Here is a 23,326-nt window from a genome sequence, read left to right as displayed (position 1 = left end):
CCGGGACCAATCCCCTGACTCCCAACACTCACTGAAAGCTCTTAGGCCTCCACACTGGCCTCCAGGACAGTCAGCTCTAAGAAATGCATGAATCTTTGTTGCAGGGGTTCCAGACCAGCAGCCCGACAGATCTAGCCCCTGTTCCTTTGGAGCTTTTCAACACATATAGGAGCCTACAAGTCTCGTTAGAACAAGCCAGATGTTACATCCAATAAAAACTCCAGTGGCTCTGAATTGTCAGAGGTTAGCGGGGTGAGAGAAAGCAAGCAAGATCGGAAGCCATTCTGGTCACACTGCAGTGGATGGGGGTGGGCGTGGGAGGGGCTGCGTCCTAGCTGACACACCTCAGAGCCCAGAGGCCCACACTCTGTCTCCACTGTTTACTGACTTTGATCAGGTTGGAGTCAGAGGCCCCAGACACACGGGGCTTTCTTTAGAAAGCCTGCAGTCCCTCTGACATCACGGCCTGGAGCCAAGTGGAAGGACTTTTTATTTATTTATTTGTTTTCTGGAGGCCTCTGAGAGGTTTAGGGAATGGGGAGTTACTGTTTCGTGAGTATGAAGATCCAGTTCTGCAAGGTGGGAAAAGTCCTGGGGACGGAGGGTAGTGACGCTTGCACAGCAGTTCGAGTGCCCTTCATGCCACCTCAAGAGGGTTACGTGGCAAGTTTTGTCACGTACATTTTACCACAGTTAAAAAAAACCCGAACAGCTTGCACATTCTCTGCTGTCCTCAGCCTGCTGTCACTTCTGGTCTCCTTTTCTCTCCAGCACTGTCACGGCTACCACTCCTTCTGCGGCTCACGCCTCTCCCCTCGCCCCAAGCCGCTGCTCCTCAGGGTGAGATGCTGGCCCCTGCAGGTCCTCAGAGCTAAGCACACGGACCGACCGACCGGAGGAGCCACTGCTGGGACCCCCACTGGCAATGGGACGCAGAACTCGGATCCAAGGGAGGGGCTTCTGGTGTTTTCAGAGCACCACAAGGTCCTTAGAGGAGGTCCTGGCTCCCTCTGAGATGGTAAATGTGTTTAATCTTTTCTGTTTCATACTTTGAGAACAGGGCTTACCAGTCTCTCCTCCCTTCATATCTCCCTCCTGTCCATCTAGCCCAGCCCTGGGTTGTCCATCCTGGGTTTCAAGGGAACTGCTGCCTCTCTGAAGCTCTCTGGTGCCCCCTTTACAATGCCCTCACCAGCATGTGTTTAAAGGAGACAGAATAGCCAGGTGGTTAAGAGGCAGGTCTTTCTCTCTGCTCAGACTTGCTTGGGTTCAAATCCTGGCTCAGCCCTCTGCTAGGTATATGGCCTGGAGCAAGTAACTTAAGCCAGTTACTCCTCAGTTTTCTTATCTCTGAAATGGGGGCAAGAAGACTTTCTTTAGTATTGTTAGAGTTAATCCCACACCGCCCATTAAACATTGGCTGCAAGAGGCAGGTTGGTACAGTGGCTGGAAGCCTGGGCCCTGGAGCCAGACTGTGGATACGACCTTGGGCAGATTACTTGGTTTCTCTGTGGCTGTTTCCCCCTCTTTGGAACGGGAATAATAATAGTAATCTACATTATAGGGCAGTAGTAAGGATTGATGCTTGTAAACTTCATGCAATAACGTGCCTACAGTGTCCAATAAATGTTGTCTACTGTTTACCATTTAAAACAATGATGCTGCAAAAAAATGCCATAATGCGTGATGAAATGCATGCAAAGTGGTCAACAAAAATCAAACTTGAACATACATTTAATGAAGTAATTTTATAGGGGCGCCTGGGTGCCTCAGTCGATTAAGTGTGCTATTCTTGGTTTTGGCTCAAGGTCATGGTCTCACTATTCATGAGATTGAGCCCTGAGTTGGGCTCTGTGCTGACAGCGCGGAGCCTGCTTGGGATTGTCTCTCTCCCCTCTCTCTCTGCCCCTCCCCAGCTCAGATGCTCTCTCTCTCTCAAAATAAATAAACTTAAAAAGGAAAATAAAGTAATTCTATAAAGTCTAAAATAGACTGTAAGCTACATATTTAGTACCCCCAAGAAAAAGAACATCCACAAAAGTAAAAACAATAGCAAGAGAAATATGGAAACAAAACAAGAATAGGCTATTATGAAAAAGATTCACGTGTATATTATAAACACTTCTCAAAATAGTTTGGCTTTTAGGGGCAGGTGTTCCCCACTTTCTGAAAATTTGCATTATGCCACTTGACTTTTACGGAAACCTACATTAGTGCCTGTTGTTGCTAGTAGAAAGAAATCCAACGAGCATTTTTACTTTTACAAAAAAAGAGGGGGTGGAAACCAAAATAGCATTTAGTGCTGGTTTTGAGGCCAGTGTCGTAGAGGCTGCACATGTCCCAAGCAGCGAGAGCCGTGCAGCCAAGCTCCTTCCCCGAGAACCACACTCAGCCTCTCGGCATCAAGCCGGAAGAGCTTTGAACTGTGTCTTTGAGTATCTAGGCTTTACCTCCATTTCCTTTATGCATCTATTAGCAAGATGTGTTGTAAGGTATCAGAAGAGCCTGAGAGAGGTAATTTTGGGGGTCTGGGGGCATAATGGTAATGGCTTCTTTGCTTTCCGCCATTTGAGCTCACAGAAGGCTTCACGGGAACACCCCACTTTCAGAGAGCGGGCAAAACCTGTGTAAGTGATGAAGTCCTACTATTTTCAACAAAAGCACTTCCAGTGCGGGTGCTCTCCCCAATCCATGCTGAAGCGTATTTAGCAGTCAGCCAACAACCGAGTCAGTGTACCATTTGGTTTCACACTGATCAGCCCGGAACTTAAGAGAAAGGCATAAAGCAAGAAAACATGAGGACCAAAAGACACTGCGTTATTGACTTAGCCGGATGTGTCCCCTCCGCTGTCCCCGTGCCATGATGTTTGCTATCGTCCAATACCTTGCATCTACAACACCCATGCTGTCACCTGTCAGTCTTGATGATGTTTGGAGAAGTGGCTAATAATAGCTACAGGGAGGATGACTCTGGAAACTCAGCCCTGAGCAGCACAGTGGCCTACTTCCATCTGTGCTCTCCTCATACCATTTAAAGGTCAATAGAGACCACGTAGGCATCATCTCCATTCATATGCAAAGCATACTCCAGTGTTCATATCAGAGTAAAGGGGGTTTCATTCAAACATTGGGGAGTCTATTGTGGGCCAGATACCTTCAAACCAAGGATTTTTAAAGCTTCAGATTGTATGGTATTCTTTGCCTTGTAGGAGAAATGAAATCTAAAAGGTCCACTAAAAATCTGAAAGGACACTTAGGACTAGAATATCTTTCTTTGGAGGATTTAGAATTAGTTCTCTTTCAATGATTGGCCAGAGCAGGTAATGACAACTGAGCCCTCATCACTGTAGCTACTGGTCTGCTCTATCAAAGGCACCACATGTGAGTCAAAGGGCAGAATGATCAGGGAGGCAAAATTAGTAGTTCCTCATAGCTACTCTTTCATGCCAGACTTTGTTCATTAGGCTCATTCCCCTCACTGTTGAACATTCAGTTCCCCGCCTCTACCAGCATACCCCTCCCAGCCTGAGGGGAGCACGTTGAGGCCCACTATGTTGCAGAGAATGAATGGAGAATGAGACACACACAAGAGCTTTCAGCCTAGGCAGAGTTGGACAGGGCGAACGGTGTGAGTGCAGTGGGTGGATGGCCGGGCTGGGGATGGGAAAACTCCTGGGGGAAGTGGCCTGAATCCTGAAAATCAAGAGGATTCAGCCGGGGGTGGGGAAAGGGTGGTTAGAGAATATGTGTCTCAGGACCCGAGTTTTCTTCTGACCTGGAAATGAGAACTTGACGCTTTCCAGAAGAGGGTCATTGTTGGTTGGATTGGAGTGATCAGAGAGAAAGGAGATGTGTCATGAGAAGAAAAAGCCTCGTGGGCCTCAATTAAAGAATGAGGACTTGATCCTAAGGGTCTTCAGCAAGGTTTGAGAGTCACATTATTTCTCACTCTGGGTTTTTGAGCCTCCCCTTCCTTCAGTGTCCATCGTGCAATGATGAGCTTGTGCACCAAGCATCTTGGAAGCCTGGCCCAGGCCCTTCCTCCTGATCGATTACAGGGGCAAGTTCCAACATTCAGAGCTGTACACAAGTTTGTTTTTGTAGGGGTGACAAAGCAGAATTTTATGGGTCTGATAACCTGAGATAAATACTTACAGGATGAATCAAGCACGAAGTCTTTATAACGCTCTACAAGAATTTTTGTTCCAGCAGAAAAATGCTTATGAGTATCAAGAAAAACAAGATGGTGCATAAATATGCACGTAGAAACCTCTATATCCCTGGGGAAAATAGGACTGGGAAGAAATAAACCTCATATTTCATGTTCCTGGAATTTATTGTACGTGGGCATTGCTTTTGTTCATACTTTTATCAACCTCTGATGACACTTTATTGAGTGTACATGACTTTTAGAATCAGGACCCATGTTAAGGATTTCTTATCCTACCCCCAGAACACACAGACACTTACTCTTAAGAACAGGAAGGTATTTCATACATTCCTGAAACTCCAAAAGTCATTACTGGCCTTTACCTGAGTGGTCTTTTGAGTCACACAAAATTTAAAGAGGTAGGGAATGGAAAAAACAAAACAAAAAACAAAAGGTAAAGTTATCAGTTAATACTAGCCGGTGCTTATTATATACCATTCTAAAGCCTGTAAATTCACTTTTTCACATTGGTTCCTGCCGCATCGAACAGTGTTTTCAAAGAGTGCTGGAATGCAAACAATATGGAACTTTGCCACCCTTTCAAAAAGTTTAGTCCAAAATAACTTCATTCATGTGGTAGAAAAGGAGTTAAAGGCAGGATATAGACTCATGGTTGTAGAAGTGTATGTATGTGTGTATGTGTGCATGCTTTAAATATGACTTTTCTTTAAAAAAAAAAAAAAAGACTTCTTCCAGACTTTTAGGTTCACCGCTGGCAGCTTTTAGAAAAGAGCTTTCTTGGTTCGCAATTCTGAAGTCTTCCCCATCAGAGTGTCCTGCCACCAGGGGACAGAAGCCAGGGCATGTTCCGGACCCAGTCCATCCTCCACTTGCTTCCTGACATTTACATCTGCGTCTGTGAGACGGGAGTCACCGTGGAATAGATATTTTCCAGACTCTTTTTCTTGTCATCATCATCAAACTGAGCCTCGATCTCCGCTGGATTGATGTAAGTATAGAAACGGGCCATGATGGCAAATATCACGCAGACAACCAGAAGCAAGGCCGCAAACAGAATGTACTCAGCCCACTTTAAAGGAATTGGAGTTGGAGCAAGAAAAAAAAACAACAGAAACGATACAGGTTATGGTAAGGTACGCATCGGGAGCACATTTTCTTGCTATGTCTAGGTAAGAGGTGCTTTGTGATTAAATCGTTATGGACAATTGGCAGCTATTACCATAGATACAGAATGGCCCTCTTTGCTTGAGTGCCCAGGTATAAAGATAACATTTTTTTAGCAGCAGCTGGAGTGCAAAAATCAAGAGTTTGGGGAGATGAGAGAAAATTTCTGAAAAACCCGCGTTAAGGGACATAGCTGGCCCCTAGAAGGATGGGGGCCCAGAGAACACCACACAGTACCCTTGAGGGAAAAATAATGTGCTGAATTGTTCTAAGACCCCCACGTTATCTTTCGGCAGGATCTTGAGGTTATGAGCACACAGCATTAGCGTATGCTCCGATGGGACCAGAGAGAGAAGTAAAGAAACAGACAGGGTAAGGGACGACCCCTTTATGAGGTACACATGCTGAAGTGTGGAAGGGAACGGTTTCAGTATCAGAAAAGCCCTCGTTTTATGTTAGCTGGAAAAATTACAATCGCCTTTAGAATGGCTCCACCTTTAGATATTATGAAGCTTTCTGGAAAATATGTGTGGCTTGGGGCCATTAAGCTGCATTCACAGAAGCTAGGAAAGATCTTTCCTTTGGCAGTAAATCACACTAGGATGTAGGTATGTTAACCCAACCTAGTTATTTTGGTTGTCACTTTCCAACTGTGCAACACCAAGGGTAAATATGGAGAATCAGCACACGCTTGGCCCAAAGACTGTTTGTTCATCACCCTCTCTGGCTGGTTTTATCCAATCATTACCCAATCATTAGAGTCATCATGATGACCAGTGACACATAAGACAGAGGCTCGTACGATCTCTTTGTTCACTCTGTACCTGTTCGCTGAACTGGCCTGCTCCTGCTACAATAAGCACAATGATGTTGCCGACAGCCACTGTCAACAGCCATCCCGCCTGAAGCACCGACTTCATGTTGGAGGGGGCCTGAGGAAACAAAACAAAGTGAATCCCGATCTAAGCTGCAATCACAGAGCTGGAGAACACAACTTACTGATTCTTTAATTAGGCAGTTCACCCTAAAAATGCACACTGAGGGGGCGCCTGGGTGGCTCAGTCAGTTGAGCGTCCAGCTCTTGGTTTCAGCTCAGGTCATGATCCCACGGTTCGTGGGATCGAGCCCCATGTGGGGCCCTGCGTGGACAGCACAGAGCCTACTTGGGATTCCGTTTCCCTCTCCCTTTGCCCCTTCCCCCTCTAAAAAGTAAATAAATATTTTTAAAAATGCACATTGGGGTGCCTGGGGAGCTCACTCGGTCAGGCATCCAACTTTGGCTCAGGTCATGATCTTGTAGTCCTGTGAATTTGGGCCCTGTGTCGGGCTCTGTACTGACAGCTCAGAGCCGGGAGCCTGCTTCAGATTCTGTATCTCCCTCTCTCTCTCTGCCCCTCCCCTGCTCACACTCTGTCTCTCTCTGTCTCATAAATAAATAAACATTAAAAAAATAAATAAATAAAAGCTAGGCCTTAATCAGTGTGTTTACTGGTAGTTATGAAGAGATCTCAACTGAGCCTTAATGATCTCAAAGACACGGACCTGGAAGTGAACGCCAGTAGGAACAGCTGACATCTTAGTTGCTTCAGAGTATAGAATTCGCTGCCTATCATGACCCTGGTCACGGTCATTAATACAGTTCTTCCCACGTAGGACTCTAAATCTCTAGTATATGATATGGGAATTCAGCATCATATGATATATACCCCCAAGAAGCTAAACAGAGTCATAATATTATTCGACGACTTGGTCATCTCAAAAGCCTTGTTTGGTGGAATTTACCATGATGCTTTCTCGCATTTTCTGAACTATGAACGGAGAGCTTATTTAAATTAAGTCCCAGCAGCATTTTTTGAAGGCAGGAGCCTGGGGGAGGGGTGGTAGAAACAGTGACCAAGAGACCTGAGAATATGAGAACTCCAATCCCGTGACAGAGAAAACCACTTCACCGCAGGTGATCAGGAAATACTGTGGGATCTGTAGAGCCATGTTAACTGTGTTGGGTGCAATATCTTCAAACATGTGCAATTCAGCACAGCCGTCACTCTAAACCAGTAAGGCAAAAAGTGAGAAGAAATTAAAATGGAGATTGCTTCTAAAATAAAAATTGTTCAAACAGGCAAATGGAGTCTGGACTTCTAGGATCACGTCATATGATTTGTCAAGGAAGTACACATTTTAAACGTAAATATGCAACAGTGCATTTTATGCTCGTGATGAAACGGACTTGGTGAGATTTGAAAATCTGTTCACTGGTGTTTTTCTCTTAAATCAGAGAGCACATTGGAAGTCGGGTTTGTTTAAAATGTTGCCATCTCTTTGGACTAAAAGTTCGTAAGTCCATGTAAATAGATTATGAAGCAGCAGCAAATACTAGCCAGCATGAACTTTTAGAGTTAATTGGTCTGTTTATTTTTATTCTAAAAAGGACAGTGAACTTAAGTCAATGCTAAGTTAAAGGATCAGTGGAGAACTGAATGAATTCTAAGCCCATTTAAAATACAGACACTAATATTACCCCAGTTAAATCATTAGCATGACCTAAGTGTTTGTGTAGAAGTTCTGATAACAACAGAATGAGTTACTGACCTTCCTTCTGATTACATAGGTATAGGCACTACCGAATTCCAGGTTGGATGATTGGAAATCATTCTTACACTGTGGTGGAGTCTGTTGTGTTGGGCTTAGCGTAAAGCTTTTTCTGCAAAGAGAAAGAGTAACATAGGTAAACATTCCTGGTTTTAACAGCTTCGATGTATTGTTTAAAGAAGAAGACTCGAAACCCTTGAACTTTAGAGCACAGTGACCGGTACTTACACGCCCAAAGGAAAAAACTGATATTCGCTGGCATTGTGACTGGTGACGTTCACATACACTTTTCCATCCATTGTGATGTTGAAGCTGTCATCGAAACTATTTATAAATCTGAAACAGAAAACCATCTGTCTTGTGACTGGACTATGGGATACTTGGCTTTAGGTCATAGTTTGTGCACCTGAACTTGGGCTATGCTCTCTTTTGGAAGGAGTTTAAGATGTTTACAGATTTCTAGACTACAAAGGCAGAAAGAAGCGACCCTAGGTTGGTCCTTGTTCACCTGCTCATGAAAACACACCCCAAAGAATTTACCACAGTTCTCTCCCCACAGCAGTTCTAAGTACTTTGTAACTAGGTACCATTTCTTTTCTTAAGTTTATTTGTTTATTTTGGGGAGGGGGAATGACATGACCGGGGGAGGGGCAGAGAGAGAGGGAGAGAGAGCATCCCAAGCAGCCCCAACTTGGGGCTTGATGTTACAACTGTGAGATCATGACCTGAGCTGAAATCAAGAGTCGGACGCTTAATGGACTGAGTCCCCCGGGTGCCCCACTAGGAACTATTTTAATGGTATGTTAGGATATTAGTATGGATTGAAATAGGTGCCGAGCACCCCCTTCAAGAAGGCAGCGTATCTTTGTGTTCCTTGCTCAGAAGCTTTAGAGCTAAAGCAGTGAAGCCCATGTAAATAGTCCATGAAGAAGCATCAAATACCGGTCAGCGTGAAAAACAGAAGTTGCCTGGTACCCTAACAGACAGTCTCCATCGGGGGCTTCTTTTTTGGGGGGTGGGGATGGAAGGCCATTTCCTGTCCTTTACCTCTTAGAGCCTGAGCAGGGACAGGCTCCAAGGAGTGGAGAGGAAGAAGTGGGCCAGTTCAGCAACCAGAGACAGTTTTGGGGGAGCTCCCTTCAGGTCTGCAGGTCCTCGAGTGATGGTGACTGGCACCCCACTAGAAAACAGATAGGAGGACAACACCCACAGGACTTGCTGCTAGGTTCCAAGGCTTCCGGGTTCTGCAAAGTCCCCTATGCCTAAGCTACACATGGACCCAGTTGAGTTGTTTGCCTTCAAAGGACCATATAGATGGTGACAGTGTAGACAGATGATTAGATCCCATCCTTAAATGTTCCGGGCTGCAGAAAGACACTGATGCTCTTGTCCTACACAGGAGAGGAGGGTGCTGCCCCAAATAAGACCAGCTGATTTTTCCTACCAGATAGGTGAGTGAAAGCTTTCAGCAGGTTATCCAATTTAAAGAATGGGAAGTAATGAGATTGTATACCTAAGTACTGTAGAGAACAATTTAACCTGTACATTCCTAAAACATATGGCCGAGTTTCATCAGCTTTGTGGCAACAAGTAATGTCGATCAAATTCTAGGTACTTGGAGAACATTTCTCTGAATTAAGCTCAGGTGCTGAAGTCCCTGGGCATTGGATTTGATGTAGTTTGACAGGTGCTTAACATAGAACACAGAATGTGACACCAGTCAGCAGGACCCTAGGTCCTAGGTAGACACCTAGGAGTGAAATGGCTGGGTCATATGGTCACTCTCTGTTTAACATTTTGAGGAACAGTTTTTCAAAGTGTCTGCATCATGTTGTCATTTTACATTTCCACCAGCACTGCTGAAGGATTCCGACTTGTCCACATCCTCACCAACACTTGTGATTGCCTTTTTCGTTGCTTTTGTTTTTGTTTTTGGCTAGAGCCTAGTGAGTGTGAAATGGTATCTCTGTGGTTTTGGTTTGCATTGCCCTCATAATTAATGATGCTGAGCATCTCCTCCTCTGTTTTTAGGCTGTTTGTATATTTTCTTTGGAGAAACATCTCTCTAAAAATGTCCCATTTAGGGCAGGGGAGAGGGGAAATGGGTAATGGGCATTGAGGAGGGCGCTTGTTGGGATGAGCACTGGGTGTTCTATGTAAGTGACGAATCACCGGGATCTATGCCCCCAAACAAGAGCACACTGTATACATTGTGTGTTAGCTAACTTGACAATAAATTATATATTTAAAAAAAGAGTCCCATTTAAAAATTGGGTTTTTTGTGTTTTTACTCTTGACCTGTAAGAATTCTTTATACATTCAGAATCTCTCACCAAATATATGAATTGCAAATATTTTCTCTCATTCTATGGGTGTTTTACTTTCTTGATGATTTCGTTGGTAGTAAAAAAGCTTTCCATATGATGAAGCCCAAGTTACTATTTTTTTCTTTTGTTGCTTGTCCTTCTGACTTCATATCCAGGAAACCACTGTCTAACCCAAGGTCACAAAGATTTACTTCCAATTTTTGTACCACCAGTAAATAAAAATACTTGTAAAATATTGGGTTTTTTACTTTGCTCATTCTTTTAATATATTTTAAAATTATTTATTAATTTGGTATAATAATTTATGTATATACTTAATAACAGATACCATATTCATACATTTTGGGTATATGTTCAAAATATTTTTATTGGATGTGATAAAAGTTTTGAAGCCTACCTCCCTAGGGAAACTTTGCACATGTGGACAAAAATACATGTATGAATGTGAATTATGGCTGTTTGGAAAAATGGCAGTAACCTAAATTTCCTTGAAGAAGAGAATGGGCAAATAAATTACGCGGTGGAATTTTATATAGTGGTTTAAGTGAGTGGAGATAAGGGATACATATAGCCATATGGTTAAATATTAAAATACTATTTTATAATATTATAGAACATAAGCAGGAAAATAACATATTAAGTTTAAAAAGGCTCAAAAACATTACTTGTAAATATGTACATATATAGCAATATGTAATGCTAAAAAATTCATGAGAAAGATCCATATCAAATTCTCAACCAACTTTTGAACAAAGCATCATTACTTCATGTAAAGGACTCTTTGAAGGTAGTCCAGGTATGTATTGCAACTAACTTACCGATACCACATAATTAAAAGGATTCCATTTTAATTATGTATTCTTTCGGTGTATTCTTTCTTTAATTCATGCATTACTCAGAAATCTGACCTCCCGAAATTCTTGGAGTTGTCCTATTTATCAGTTTCTGACATTAGTTTTTCAGAACTTCCCTTTTTAATGGGTTGTCTCCTAGACAATGCTGAAATAGCAAATCCTTTGATCCACTAAGGATTTAATGTTGCCAGTGAAAAGAAAACAAGTTCCTGGCTTCTCTTTTTACCACCCTGGGTGGGTTGGTGGGGTAAAATGTTGCTGGTTTTATGTATCTCCATAAAGACAATTTAAAGAAAGAGAAAAAGAATGAAGCTTTAGCATAGCACCAGAATGAGAAAGGACACCACGATTTAAACTGTTCAAAGTTTCCAAAGTTAGGAGACATTTTTGAAGAAATGAAAATGATGATTCTGAGGCACAAAGGAAATACCAGAGGCACTTCCAGCTCAGACGAAATATGAAGATCAGGAAAGGGCCAAGTGACCATCATCAGAAGATTTCCTTCCGGGTCTGCTAGGACAGTTGTGTGTATGTGCAAGCGTGAGGGATGGAGGAACGATCTAGAAGACACAAAAGAAGATGTCATGGACTTAACTATGTCTCCCGGCCCCCTCTCTCCAATTCACATGTTGAGGTCCTAACCCTCAGTACCTCAGAATGTGATCGTATTTGGAGACTGGGTCTTTCAAGAGGTAAAATGAGGTCATTAGGGTGGGCCTTAATCCAAGATCACTGGTGTCCTTATAAGAAGAGGCGATTAGGATACAGACCCACAGAAGAAAGACCATATGAAAACACAGAGAGAAGATGGCCATCTCTAAGCCAAGGGGAGAGGCCTCAGAGAAAACCAGCCCTGCCAATGCTTTGATATTGGACTTCCAGCCTCCAGAACTATGAGGAAATAATTTTCTGTTGTTTAAGCCTTCCAGCCTGTGGTACTTTGTTATGGCAGCCTTAGCAAACTCATACAGAAGAGAACAAAGAAAGAGAGAAGAGCCAAAGATCGAAAGGGCCTAGGGCTGGCTACTACCCACATGCAGTTACACTGCAGAGAAACCTGAGCACACCAAGGAGAAAGAAGATACGGCTTGGTGAAACGAAATTAAATCAACTACAGAGAGTGGCAGACGCTGTCTGTCTGTCTGTCTGTCTATCTATCGTGAGTACAATTAAGTGCTAGATGCCAACAGAGATAAGATTCTAGAGTTCTGGGAAGACAATGGCGGCTAACCTGTGACCAAGTGTGAGAACAGAAAAGCACTCCCAGGCAAGCAGGGACTCGCAATTTACCTCACAGCTTTTCTTGGTCAGATATTTGAGCACGGTCTTAGCAAAACAAGAAAGGTGTCCAAGAAAGATGATATGGAGTTCAAGAAAGAAAGGCGCTAACCTGGGCAAACAGACAATTCTAGGAGGACAGCGGCATCTCAGGACTACAGAGCAAATGCCCCAGTTAGATTAAAGAGCGTGCTCGAGAGTTGGTTCTCAAAGAGGAAAGTGACTTCCCTTGATCCAATCCCTGGAGATAAAGGTTTATCCTTTTGTCAACAAGAGGCCAAGTGAGTTACAGGAAAAAACAAAGGTTGTGCAAGAAAACCTTAGTTTAAAATTAAAGCAGTCAGGGGCACCTGGGTGTCTCAGTCAGTTGAGTGTCTGACTTCAGCTCCGGTCACGATCTCACAGTTTGTGAGTTCGAGCCCCACATCAGGCTCTCTGCTGTCAGCACAGAGCCTGCTTCGGATCCTCTGTCCCCCTCCCTCTCTGCCCCTTCCCTGCTGGCACGCTCTCTCTCTCTCTCTCTCTCTCTCAAAAATAAACATTAAAAAAAAGAATTAAAATTAAAACAATCAAGATGTAGTACCACCGAACAATTCAAGGTATATAACAGAATATTCCAATTAATCTTGACATTCAGAACGTTTCCATTTGAGATATATTTTCTTTTTTTTTTTTTTTTTTAACGTTTATTCATTTTAGAGACAGAGAGAGACAGAGCATGAATGCGGGAAGGTCAGAGAGAGAGGAAGACACAGAGTCTGAAACAGGCTTTAGGCTCTGAGCTGTCAGCACAGAGCCCGATGCGGGGCTTAAACTCACGGACCTCGAGATCATGACCTGAGCCAAAGTCGGTCGCCCAACCGACTGAGCCACCCAGGCGCCCTGAGGATATATTTTCAAGGATATAAAGTTGTGTTTCCTTCTCTTTCAGACTTCTATTACATTGTGGCTAATATTTATATAGTCAACCTGGAAACCCTGTATATTAATCTATTTTTAGAATTGACCTAGCACATGGAATACACGCAATGATAAATATTATAAATACTAACGATGTGAAATAAACCAGAGGTAAGGAGACATGAAAAGTTAATTCCATTTCTTTACCATTTCTATTAGATAATTAATAGTCATCATCCTAATCATATTACCTTTCCCCTCCATTAGTTCATGTTTTAGTGGTAACTGGTAAAAACAAAAATCCAAAATTGTTAATGTGTGGCCACAAGGAAACAGGGATTGGTGGTAGGAGTTCAGCCAAATAGGAGACCTACTCTCATTTCTCCCCCAACTTATTCTTATTTTTCCATCTTACTTAAAAAGCGTATTTACAGAAAGTTGGCTTTTTGGTGTACAGTTCTATGAATTTTTTTTTAATGTTTATTTATTTTTGAGACAGAGACAGAGCATGAACAGGGGAGGGGCAGAGAGAGAGGGAGACACAGAATCTGAAACGGGGTCCAGGCTCTGAGCTGTCAGCACAGAGCCCGACGCAGGGCTTGAACTCATGGACCATGAGATCATGACCTAAGCCGAAGTCGGACGCTTAACCGACTGAGCCACCCAGGCGCCCCCAGTTCTATGAATTTTAACACATGTCTAGATTCATATAAATACCACTACAACCAGAATACAGACCAGTTCCCCAAATCTCCCTCGCGCTGCCCATAGCCAAACCTCTCCTCCACTCCCAACCACTGATCTGTTCCCACATCCTTATAATTGTTTTGACCATTGCCAGAATGCCATGTGAATGGAATTATATGGTACGCATCTAACTTTTTTGAGATCGGCTTCTTTCATGGCATGATGCATTTGACATTCATTTATATTATTGTATATGTCAATAGTTTGTTCCTTTTTTGAGTAATATTCTTTTATGTGGATGTACTATAGTCTATTGTCTGTTTATCCATTACCCACTGAAGGTCATTTGGGTGACTTCCAGTCTTTGGTGATTATGATTAGAGGCTCTATGAACATTTGTGTATAAGTTTTTATGTGAACATAAGTTTGCATATATTTTTAATTAAAATATTTTTTAAATTTAAATTATTTTTAATTTGAGAGAGAGAAAGAGCACAAGAGCACAAGCAGAAGAGGGGCAGAGGGAGGGGGAGAGAGAGAGAAAGAGAAAAAGAGAGAGAGAGAGAGAGAGAGAGAGAGAATCTTAAGCAGGCACCATGCTCAGCTCAGAGCCTGATGGAGGGCTCAATCCCATGAACCTGGGATCATGACCTGAACCAAAATCAAGAGTCAGATGCTCAACTGACTGAGCCACCCTCATGCCCCAAGTTTGCATTTCTTTAGGATAAATATCTGAGAATGGATGGCTGGGTTGTATGGTAAGTATACATTTGACTTTATAAGAAACTCCCTCACTGTTTTTCAAAAAAGCATGGTTACTCTGTCTCCTCACCAGCATTTGGTATTATCAGTTAAAAAAAAAATTATTAGAGCCATCTAATAGGTATGTCATGCAACTCACTGTGGTTTTAATTTTAATTTTTTTAATGGCCAATGATGTTGAACATCTTTTCACATGTTTATTTGCAATGGATATATCTTCTCTGTTGTAATGTCAAAATCTTTTGCTGTTTTTTAACTGGGTTATTTTCTTATTATTGAGTTTAGAGAGTACTTTATATATTCTGGATACAAATACTTAGATATATGATTTGTAAATATTTTACACCAGAATGTAGCTTACCTTTTCATTCTCTTCACAGTGAGATTTACAGAACAAAGGGTTTTAGTTTGGATGAACTCTAATTTACCTATGTCTATATATCTATATGTATATATTAAAATGAAATATTATTCAGCCATTAAAAAGAAGGCACTCCTGCCATTGTGACAACATGGATGAACCTAGAAACATCATGCCAAGTGAAACAAGCCAGACAGAAAAAGACAAATACTGCATTGCATCACATATATATGGAATCTAAAAAAAAAAAAAAAAAAAGTTGAACTCATAGAAGCAGAGAGTAGAATGAATGGTGGTCGCCAGGGACTGGGGGTGGGAAACAGGGACACGTTGGGTTAAAGAGCACAAACTTAGTTCCAAGAGGAATAAGTTTCGAGGTTCTAATGTACAAATGGGGACTATAATTTGTAACACCATATTGTATACTTCAAGTGCACTGATTAGATCTTAAGCATTCTTACCACACACACAAAAGGTAACTAAGGTGATTGTGTTAATTTGATTGTAGTAAATACTTCACAATGTATACATATATTGAATCATCATGTTGAATACTTTAAATATATACGATTTTATTTGTCATTTTATACCTCAATAAAAGTGGAAAAAGTCATAGAAAAATACTGCTATGATTTTGATAGGAATTGCACTAAACCGAGGGGCCAGTTTGGGGAGAATTGACATTGTCACTATATTAAGTCTTCTTTTCTTTTAACTTTTATTTCTTAAATTTATTTTTATTATTTTATTTTTTTAAAAGCCTTTTAAAGTTTACTTATTTTTGTGAGACTGCGAGCGGGGGAGGGACAGAGAGAGAGGGAGACACAGAATCCAAAGCAGGCTCCATCCAGGCTCTAAGCTGTCAGCACAGAGCCCAACACAGGGCTCAAACTAACCAACTGAACTGCAAAGATCATGATCTGAGCTGAAGTTGGACACTCAATCAACTGAGTCAACCAGGCCCCCCTTTTTTCTAACTTAAAAAAATTATTTTATTCATTCATTCATTCATTCATTCATTCATTTATATTTTAGAGAGAGGGCTTGTGTGCACACGTGCACAAGCAGGGAGGGGCAGAGGGAAAGGGAAAGAGAATCTCAAGCAGGCTCCATCCTCAGCACAACGCCCAATGCGGGGCTCAGTACCACAACCCTGAGATCATGACCTGAACCAAAATCAAGAATTGGTCACTCAATCGACAGAGCCACCTTGGTACCCCTATATTAAGTCTTCTAATCCATGAATCCAGCATATCTCTCCATTTATTTCACTCACTCTTAGTTTCTTTCATAAGCCTTTTGTAGTTTTTGTTCTCAAATCTTGTATATGGCAATAGTCAAAAAAATGATAAAGATGTGGGAACAGATCAGTGGTTGCCTTGGGCGAGGAGTGGAGGAGAGGTTTGGCTATCGGCAGCACGAGGGAGATTTGGGGAACTGGTCTGTATTCTGGTTGTAATGGTGTTTATATGAATCTAGACCTGTGTTAAAATTCATAGAACTGTACAGCATGTTTTATTAGATTTGCAACTAGTATTTTATCTTTTTTTGGAGCTATTGCATAGTTTTAGAGTTTCAGTTTCCAATCATTCATTACTGGCATATAGAAATGTGATGCTTTGTTGTGTTGCCCTTGTATTTTGTGCCATTTCTACACTTGTTCCTAAACTCACTTACTGATTCTATGAGCTTTTTTGGTAGTCTTTGGGACATTCTGTGCAGATACTTATGTCATCTGTGAGTAGGAATAGTTTATTTCTTCCTTTCCAGTCAAGATGCTTCTTTTTCTAGTCTCATTGCACTGGTGTCTAGAAGGATACTGAACAGGAGTGGAGAGCGCGGATGATCTTACGGGAAGAGCATTCAGACTTTCACCGTTAAGTGTAACGATAGCTTCGGTTTTTTAGATGTCCTTTTTCAGAGTAAGGAAGTTCTCTTCAACTACTAGTTTGTTGAAGTTTTTTTTTTTTTTTTTTTTTAAATCATGAATGGACACTGAAGTTTATTAAATGCTTTTTCTGCATCCATTGATATGATGATATGGATTTTTTTCTTTATTCAGATGACAGTTTATCTTGATTGATTTTTTTTTTTTTTTGAATATTGAACCAGCCTTACATTCTTTGGATAAATTCCCATACTCTCCTTGTTACAGCTGGATTTTATTATGGGAATCATCACTTCCATAAGAAGCTGATAAAACTTAAGTTTTAAAGAAATATACATACCTGATGCCATTTTCTCCTTTTTCTGGCTTCTGGTTAAGGCCATCCTTTACCTGAGAAAGAAAGCATTTTCAAATCTTATCCACTTGAATAAGTTCAGATTACCATTTCAGCCTTTGAGAAGGAGAATGACGTTGACATATATCCTAGGAGCCACGGGCATAATGATTATATGTGCAGGGCTCCAACCTTTGGCCTTGGTTTTCTTTAAGGTTAACATGAGCCTCCACAATTTTTGATGCTTGCTTTCTGGAGGTTCCACAGAACCCTACTGTCCAAGAATTTGGAATGAGTCACTCAAGAACTCCCTAATAAAACACATGACCAAGAAGTCTTAATTCCATATTGCAGTTTTATAGAAGGTCACCTAAATTTACCTTATAGAATACCCACAACTCCTTCACTTGGTTCAACTATACCTTCATAGTTTCTTTATATGTGGATTGGCTTATAAGCACTTGTGTTTTGTCATGAAATATTTTGTGTATATTTTTATTGCTTTTACCTGATATATTTACTACATTTTTAAGGGACTGCTTTAATTTTCGAATTGCTCAGTGTGAATTTTATAACCAATACAATTAAAGATATATTTAAAATTTTATCTCAAAAAGTTGCTAAGAATGCATATATGTATTCTGTGTGACTTGTATGCACTCGCCCCCCCCCCCACTATATCATGCCCCAAAGTTCTTTTTAAACATTTTAATTAATATTAATCCTTCCCATCTATCACTCAAACTTTTATTGGAAGTCAAATGACTTGTACCCTTGAAGAAGGAAGACTTGAAGATGATCTTATATAATTATAATTATACTACATGGGGTAAAAGAAAGTCACACCATTCACAGGCTGTTTCCAATATCACAAATAGTAAAGAATCAGCTATAGGTGTCTAACTACTTACCACGCGGTAGTTATTGGGGGCCCACACTAGCAGGGTATGGCGATGGCCCTGCTCAAACTTATGAGTTACTGGAGTGATGGGTAATCCAGTAGAAGAGATGTTTATACTTGTCAGTTTGTCTACATCAAACGTCATAAATTCATTTGTCTATAACAGGAGAAAAGGAGTCAAAGTTAATACCATAGCATCTTATTCTGTACTGTCACGCAGAATAACCGCACACTGCCATGGCATATCATTTGACATCCCCAGTTGACGTTCATACACATCAAAAAAATGCCTTGAGGGGCGGGGCGGGGGGTGCTTGGCTGGTTCTGTCAGTAGAGCATGTGACTCTTAATCTCAGGGTGGTGAGTTCAAGCTCCACATTGGGCACAGAAGCTACTTGGAAAGAAAAGGAAAGAAAAGAAAAGAAAAAAGAAAAGAAAAGAAAAGAAAAGAAAAGAAAAGAAAAGAAAAGAAAAGAAAAGAAAAGAAAAAAGAAAGGAAGGAAGGAAGGAAGGGAGAGAGAGAGGGAGGGAGGGAGGGAGGGAGGGAGGAAGGAAGAAAGAAAAGCCTTGCAGAAGCTGGCATTGGTTTGTCTCAGCCTCCCACCCACTCTTTTGGACTCTGTCATGAACTTCTTTAGTGTTACACAAGAATTATACTTTTTGTACAGCATTTTACTATTATTTCATTTTATGAAAATAAATGTTCTGGAAATCATTTCTACCATTGGTCAAAGAGTAGTTTTAGAGGAAAAGCCATAACCCTGGTGACAATCAGTACTGGGCTGCTCTGAGCACTCAGAAGTCAAATTTTCTTTTTTCTTCGAGATTGTCAGTTTCATAAGCTATAAGGGAGCGGTTCTCAACCGTGGCTGAACAGGAGTGAGACCAGTTAAATCAAAATCTATGAGGTATCAGAATTTTCAAAGCTCTCTAGGCGATTCCAGTATGGACCCAAGGATGAGAACCTCTAATTGAGACCAGCGACCATCCAGATTAGGGTTTTCCAACCTTGGCACTATTGACATTTGAGGCCAGATAATTCTTTGTTGTGGGACTGTGTGTCAGCATCTCTGGCTTCTTACATATGAAATGCCAAGAGCACACTCTCAGTTGTGCCAATGAAAAATGTTTCCAGAAATTACCAAATGTCCCCTTTGGGGGCAAAATAGCCCCTAGTAGAGAACCACTGCCAGATCCTTGCTGTTTAAAATGTGGATCCATGCACGAGAGAGCATGTTAAAAATGCAGCATTTCAGACCTACTAATTAAGACTCTGCATTTCATAAGCTCCCCAGGTGATTCACATGTACATTAAAGTTTGAGGCACACTGGTCTGGAGTGAGGCCAAAATGAGACCGAGATAACAAGACATTTCACTTCTGGACTTGTTGTAGGAATTACATAAGGGTCAAGAAGATCAGTTTCTTCAAATCCTATTATAATTCAGGTCAGAAGATAAAAAAGGAAGTTGAATTCCCTTCTACTTACCTGGGACATTTGGTCAAGTGTCACCGTGCTTCCAGGAAAATATACAGTCATGTTATCATTTCCTATATTCAGTACTTTAATCTGGACTTCGTTTTGTTTGGGGAAGACTGGAAGAGTTTTCTGAGCAAAATAAAAGAAGATTAGCAGCGATGTCTCCATGCATATTGAAGATAAGCTTGCCCTAGCACAACAGTCACCATCCCCCCACCCCCACCCCTGCTACAGCACAGAAAGCCGCACCGGCTGAGATACCAAACTCCCCTGTGAAGTCTTCAGTTGTTCACCTCATGGCACCCACAGAAAATGATGCTTGTACAAAACATGGAAGAAATCACAAAGAGGCTGCTCTGGGTCTTACCTAGCCACCTCCAAGTCAAAGGATACCAGGTTATGAAGCCTGCTATCTGAGGAGGTCAGAGTAACCACAGCCCAAGTGAATGTTTATCTTGTTGTGACACGTGAGATCTACTCTCCTGGAGGCCACGATCATCCCCTCTAACTTTGGGAGCCTGGACCACAGCCCTGACAGTGCTCTCGACATCCTTCCGTAGGTATCCTATGCCCTCCTGCCTCCACACGTTCCTTCAGGGCTTCTGCCTTTTCCCTGTAGTGCTCTCTCTCAAATCCTGGCGTCCCTGGAGCAATCCTTTCTATTCTAGTCTAGAAGCCTACACTAGTCCCACAGTTCATTTTGCACAAAGCTAGCTATGTTCCAGAGCAAGTGAGTACATGCACGTTCACAGGAACACGACGCACGGTAGCCAAAACATGAAAGCAGTGCAAATGTCCACTGACGGACGAATGGATAAACAAAACGTGGTTCATCCAACAGTGGACTATGATTCCACTTTACCAAAGAAGGAGATTCTGACACCTGCTACCGCATGGAAGAAGCTTGGGGACATTATGCTTGGTGAAACAAGCCACCCAGCAAAGAACACTTGGTGTATGAATCCACTTAGATGAGGTACCAAGAGTGCACGAACTCATAGAGACAGTAAGTGGGATGGTGGTTGCCAGGGGCTGGGGGAGGGGAGATGGGGAGCTGTTTTTAATGGGCACAGAGCTTTAGTGTTGCAAGATGAAAAGCATTCTGGAGATTGATTGCACGATGCTGTGAATGTATTTAACAGGACTGGACTGTATACTTAGAAATGGTTAAGATGGTGAATTTTTTAATGTATGTTTTATCACAATTCCAAATTTTAAAAAAATTTAAAAAGAGAGAATGAGGGAGGGAGGGAGAGATAAAGACAGAAACAGAGAGAGACAGACAGAAAGAGACACACACACAGAGACAGAGGGGAGGAGACAGACCGAGACAGAGAAAGGAGGAGGGGAGAGAGGTGGGAGGGGAGTGTTTACCTCCTGTTTTACACACTACGTAACGCCCGTTTCCGGGGCCTGGTCTCAAACTAACAGCACTAGAAACCTGGTTTAGTGCCCCTGTGGGTCCAACAGACTGAGTGTGGACTGGAGTGGGGACTTACATCACTAGAAACTTGAGATTACAGAGGCGTCTTCCCAAAGACAATTTACATATTTTCAAAGTGCTTCTTGTTTGTTGAGTGATGAACTTCTAACCAGACTTCCTAGGAGTTCAGATTGCGAAAAACAAGTTCCATGAACTCCCGCTCCCCTTACATAAACCGTGTCAGTGGAAACCCCCCATGTCACCGCCATGCATACTTCTCAAGCGAAGCACACCCATCTGACTCTACTGCAGGCTGCCCCCTTCACAGTGACGAGAACCTGTAGTGCGCACTGCCTGAAAAGGACCATTTTGCCCCTGCAACACATCCACATTGTCTCTGGCTCCAGGACAGTCTGTCGGCAGAGACCCTGGCCTCCCCTGATCCCCACAGCCCCGGAGAAAGAAGCCTTCCGAACGTTCCACCTGACCCGCAGGAAAAGCCACTGGGGGACCAGAGGGCAACTCACATCAATTTCCACTTGCACAATTGCCGCCACCACGAAAGCCATGGAAGCCAGGAACATTCCAACTGTCATCTTCTTCAAAGAGCTGAGACGTAAGTAAGAGTGACTCTCAACCAGCCTCATACACAAGCGAGCTAATGATAACATTCTTTTCCCGCCATCCACCCAAACAAAACTAACTTCCCTGTGAAATACTGTTCGAAAGTATCTCTTCCTCTCTTATTTCTGATTGAGATGAGGAAGGATATATATAACGCAGCTTATTTGCATTTTCACATTTAATTTCTAGAAACTGTGGCTTAGGCGATACGTTGGATGACAGTTAACATTTCTATCATCTACATACATGAAAGCTTTAACTAGAAGCTTTTCAGGCTGCCTTTTACAGCACTTTTATGTTAAGGGCAAATTTCCAGAAACATCAGCACAGAGACCTCTCATTCAAATATAACTCTTTAAAAACCCCATCATATAGGTGGTGTGCTGGGAGGGGAGACATTCTTTCCAGCTGATGGAGTGCGGTCTATTTGCAAAGCCCTGGGACTGACAGGGCCTCACCCCCACCCCCAACCTGCCGAGAACCTACGTGAAATTGAAGCCACATTTTGCAATCAGAGGATATATCACGGCATCCACTATGGGGACCATGATGACGATCAAGATGGCGTTCACGGTCTGTGGGTGGAGTGGAGAGGAACCGTTAGCTGTTGTCTCAAAGGTACTTTGATCTCAGAAAGCAACTTAAACATCTTCTCCTACCTGCATCTGGTCCGGCTGAATTTCAAGAAGTCCCTGAAAAGAGCGGGGGGAGATTCTCACTGATCAGTTCCCAGAGGTGATCAGTTGGGGAGGATGAAGAATGTCGTGACAGGGAAGGGAAAGAGGGTGAAGGGACTAAAACAGAGGAGCGGTGACCAGGGGAGGGAGAATAGCTGGACGTCCCGAACTTACAATTTTCCCACTCATAGCTGTGGCTTGCAGCGTCCACCTGGAGCCCTAAAAATGAATACGTTCACTGCATCATTTGGGAACATGAGTTTTAAATGTTTTACGAGTCAATGTTGCATCTCTTCCAGAGCAGGAAGGAGGTCTGAAATGTTATGGGATTTAAATGTTATGGGATTTAAACCTCAAGTTTATCTTCCAGCTCCATTGTCACGCTGGGTAAAACCAAACAACTTGCATTTCTGCTGCACAGGTTAACACAACATATAGTTCTCAACCCCAGGGAAGAATCTAGAAAGCGCTCTTCTGAGAGACAGCCATCCTTAGGAAATATAAAGACACAGGCTGGGGCCTGTTGGAAAGCATGGCATCACCTTATAAGGTGGAGGCAGCTACGTACACGTAAGATATTCTACATTCACTGGCATCACAGTTTCAAGAACATCTTTTTTTTTTTTTTTAAGTTTATTTATTTATTTTGGGAGATAGAGGGAAAGCGAGCATGAGTGGGTGAGGGGGAGAGAGAGAGAGAGAACCCCAAGCGAGCTCTGCATTGTCAGTGCAGAGCCCAATGTGGGGCTCAATTCCACGAACCACAATATCATGACCTGAGCAGAAACCAAGAGTGGGACACTTAACTGACTGAGCCACCAGGCGCTCCAAGAACATCATTATTGTTAAGAGCTGTGTTTGACAGTCTAGGCTGTCCTGAAGTAGAAATCCATCAACAGAGTGATGG

General features: G+C 42.3%; 1 protein-coding gene across 1 annotated transcript in view; it reads right to left on the bottom strand.

Moving 5' to 3' along the window:
• Nucleotides 1–4,314: 4,314 nt before the first annotated feature.
• The window catches only part of SLC15A1 (solute carrier family 15 member 1), a 56,427-nt gene continuing 37,415 nt past the window's right edge, over nucleotides 4,315–23,326 (bottom strand). The window contains exons 12-23 of the mRNA XM_019444037.2: nucleotides 22,594–22,638; nucleotides 22,402–22,434; nucleotides 22,229–22,317; nucleotides 21,646–21,727; nucleotides 19,705–19,824; nucleotides 18,227–18,373; nucleotides 17,322–17,371; nucleotides 8,153–8,260; nucleotides 7,925–8,036; nucleotides 7,238–7,381; nucleotides 6,160–6,267; nucleotides 4,315–5,240 (exon numbers count right to left, since the gene is read on the bottom strand). Of these exons, the coding sequence (XP_019299582.1) occupies nucleotides 5,055–5,240; nucleotides 6,160–6,267; nucleotides 7,238–7,381; nucleotides 7,925–8,036; nucleotides 8,153–8,260; nucleotides 17,322–17,371; nucleotides 18,227–18,373; nucleotides 19,705–19,824; nucleotides 21,646–21,727; nucleotides 22,229–22,317; nucleotides 22,402–22,434; nucleotides 22,594–22,638 (1,224 nt within the window). The 3' untranslated portion in view covers nucleotides 4,315–5,054. The remainder of the gene's footprint in view (nucleotides 5,241–6,159; nucleotides 6,268–7,237; nucleotides 7,382–7,924; nucleotides 8,037–8,152; nucleotides 8,261–17,321; nucleotides 17,372–18,226; nucleotides 18,374–19,704; nucleotides 19,825–21,645; nucleotides 21,728–22,228; nucleotides 22,318–22,401; nucleotides 22,435–22,593; nucleotides 22,639–23,326) is intronic.

Source organism: Panthera pardus, unplaced genomic scaffold (genome assembly GCF_024362965.1).
Source record: "Panthera pardus isolate Hobbes unplaced genomic scaffold, ASM2436296v1 HiC_scaffold_1, whole genome shotgun sequence".
Taxonomy (NCBI): domain Eukaryota; kingdom Metazoa; phylum Chordata; class Mammalia; order Carnivora; family Felidae; genus Panthera; species Panthera pardus.
This window is presented reverse-complemented; position numbering and strand designations above follow the sequence as displayed.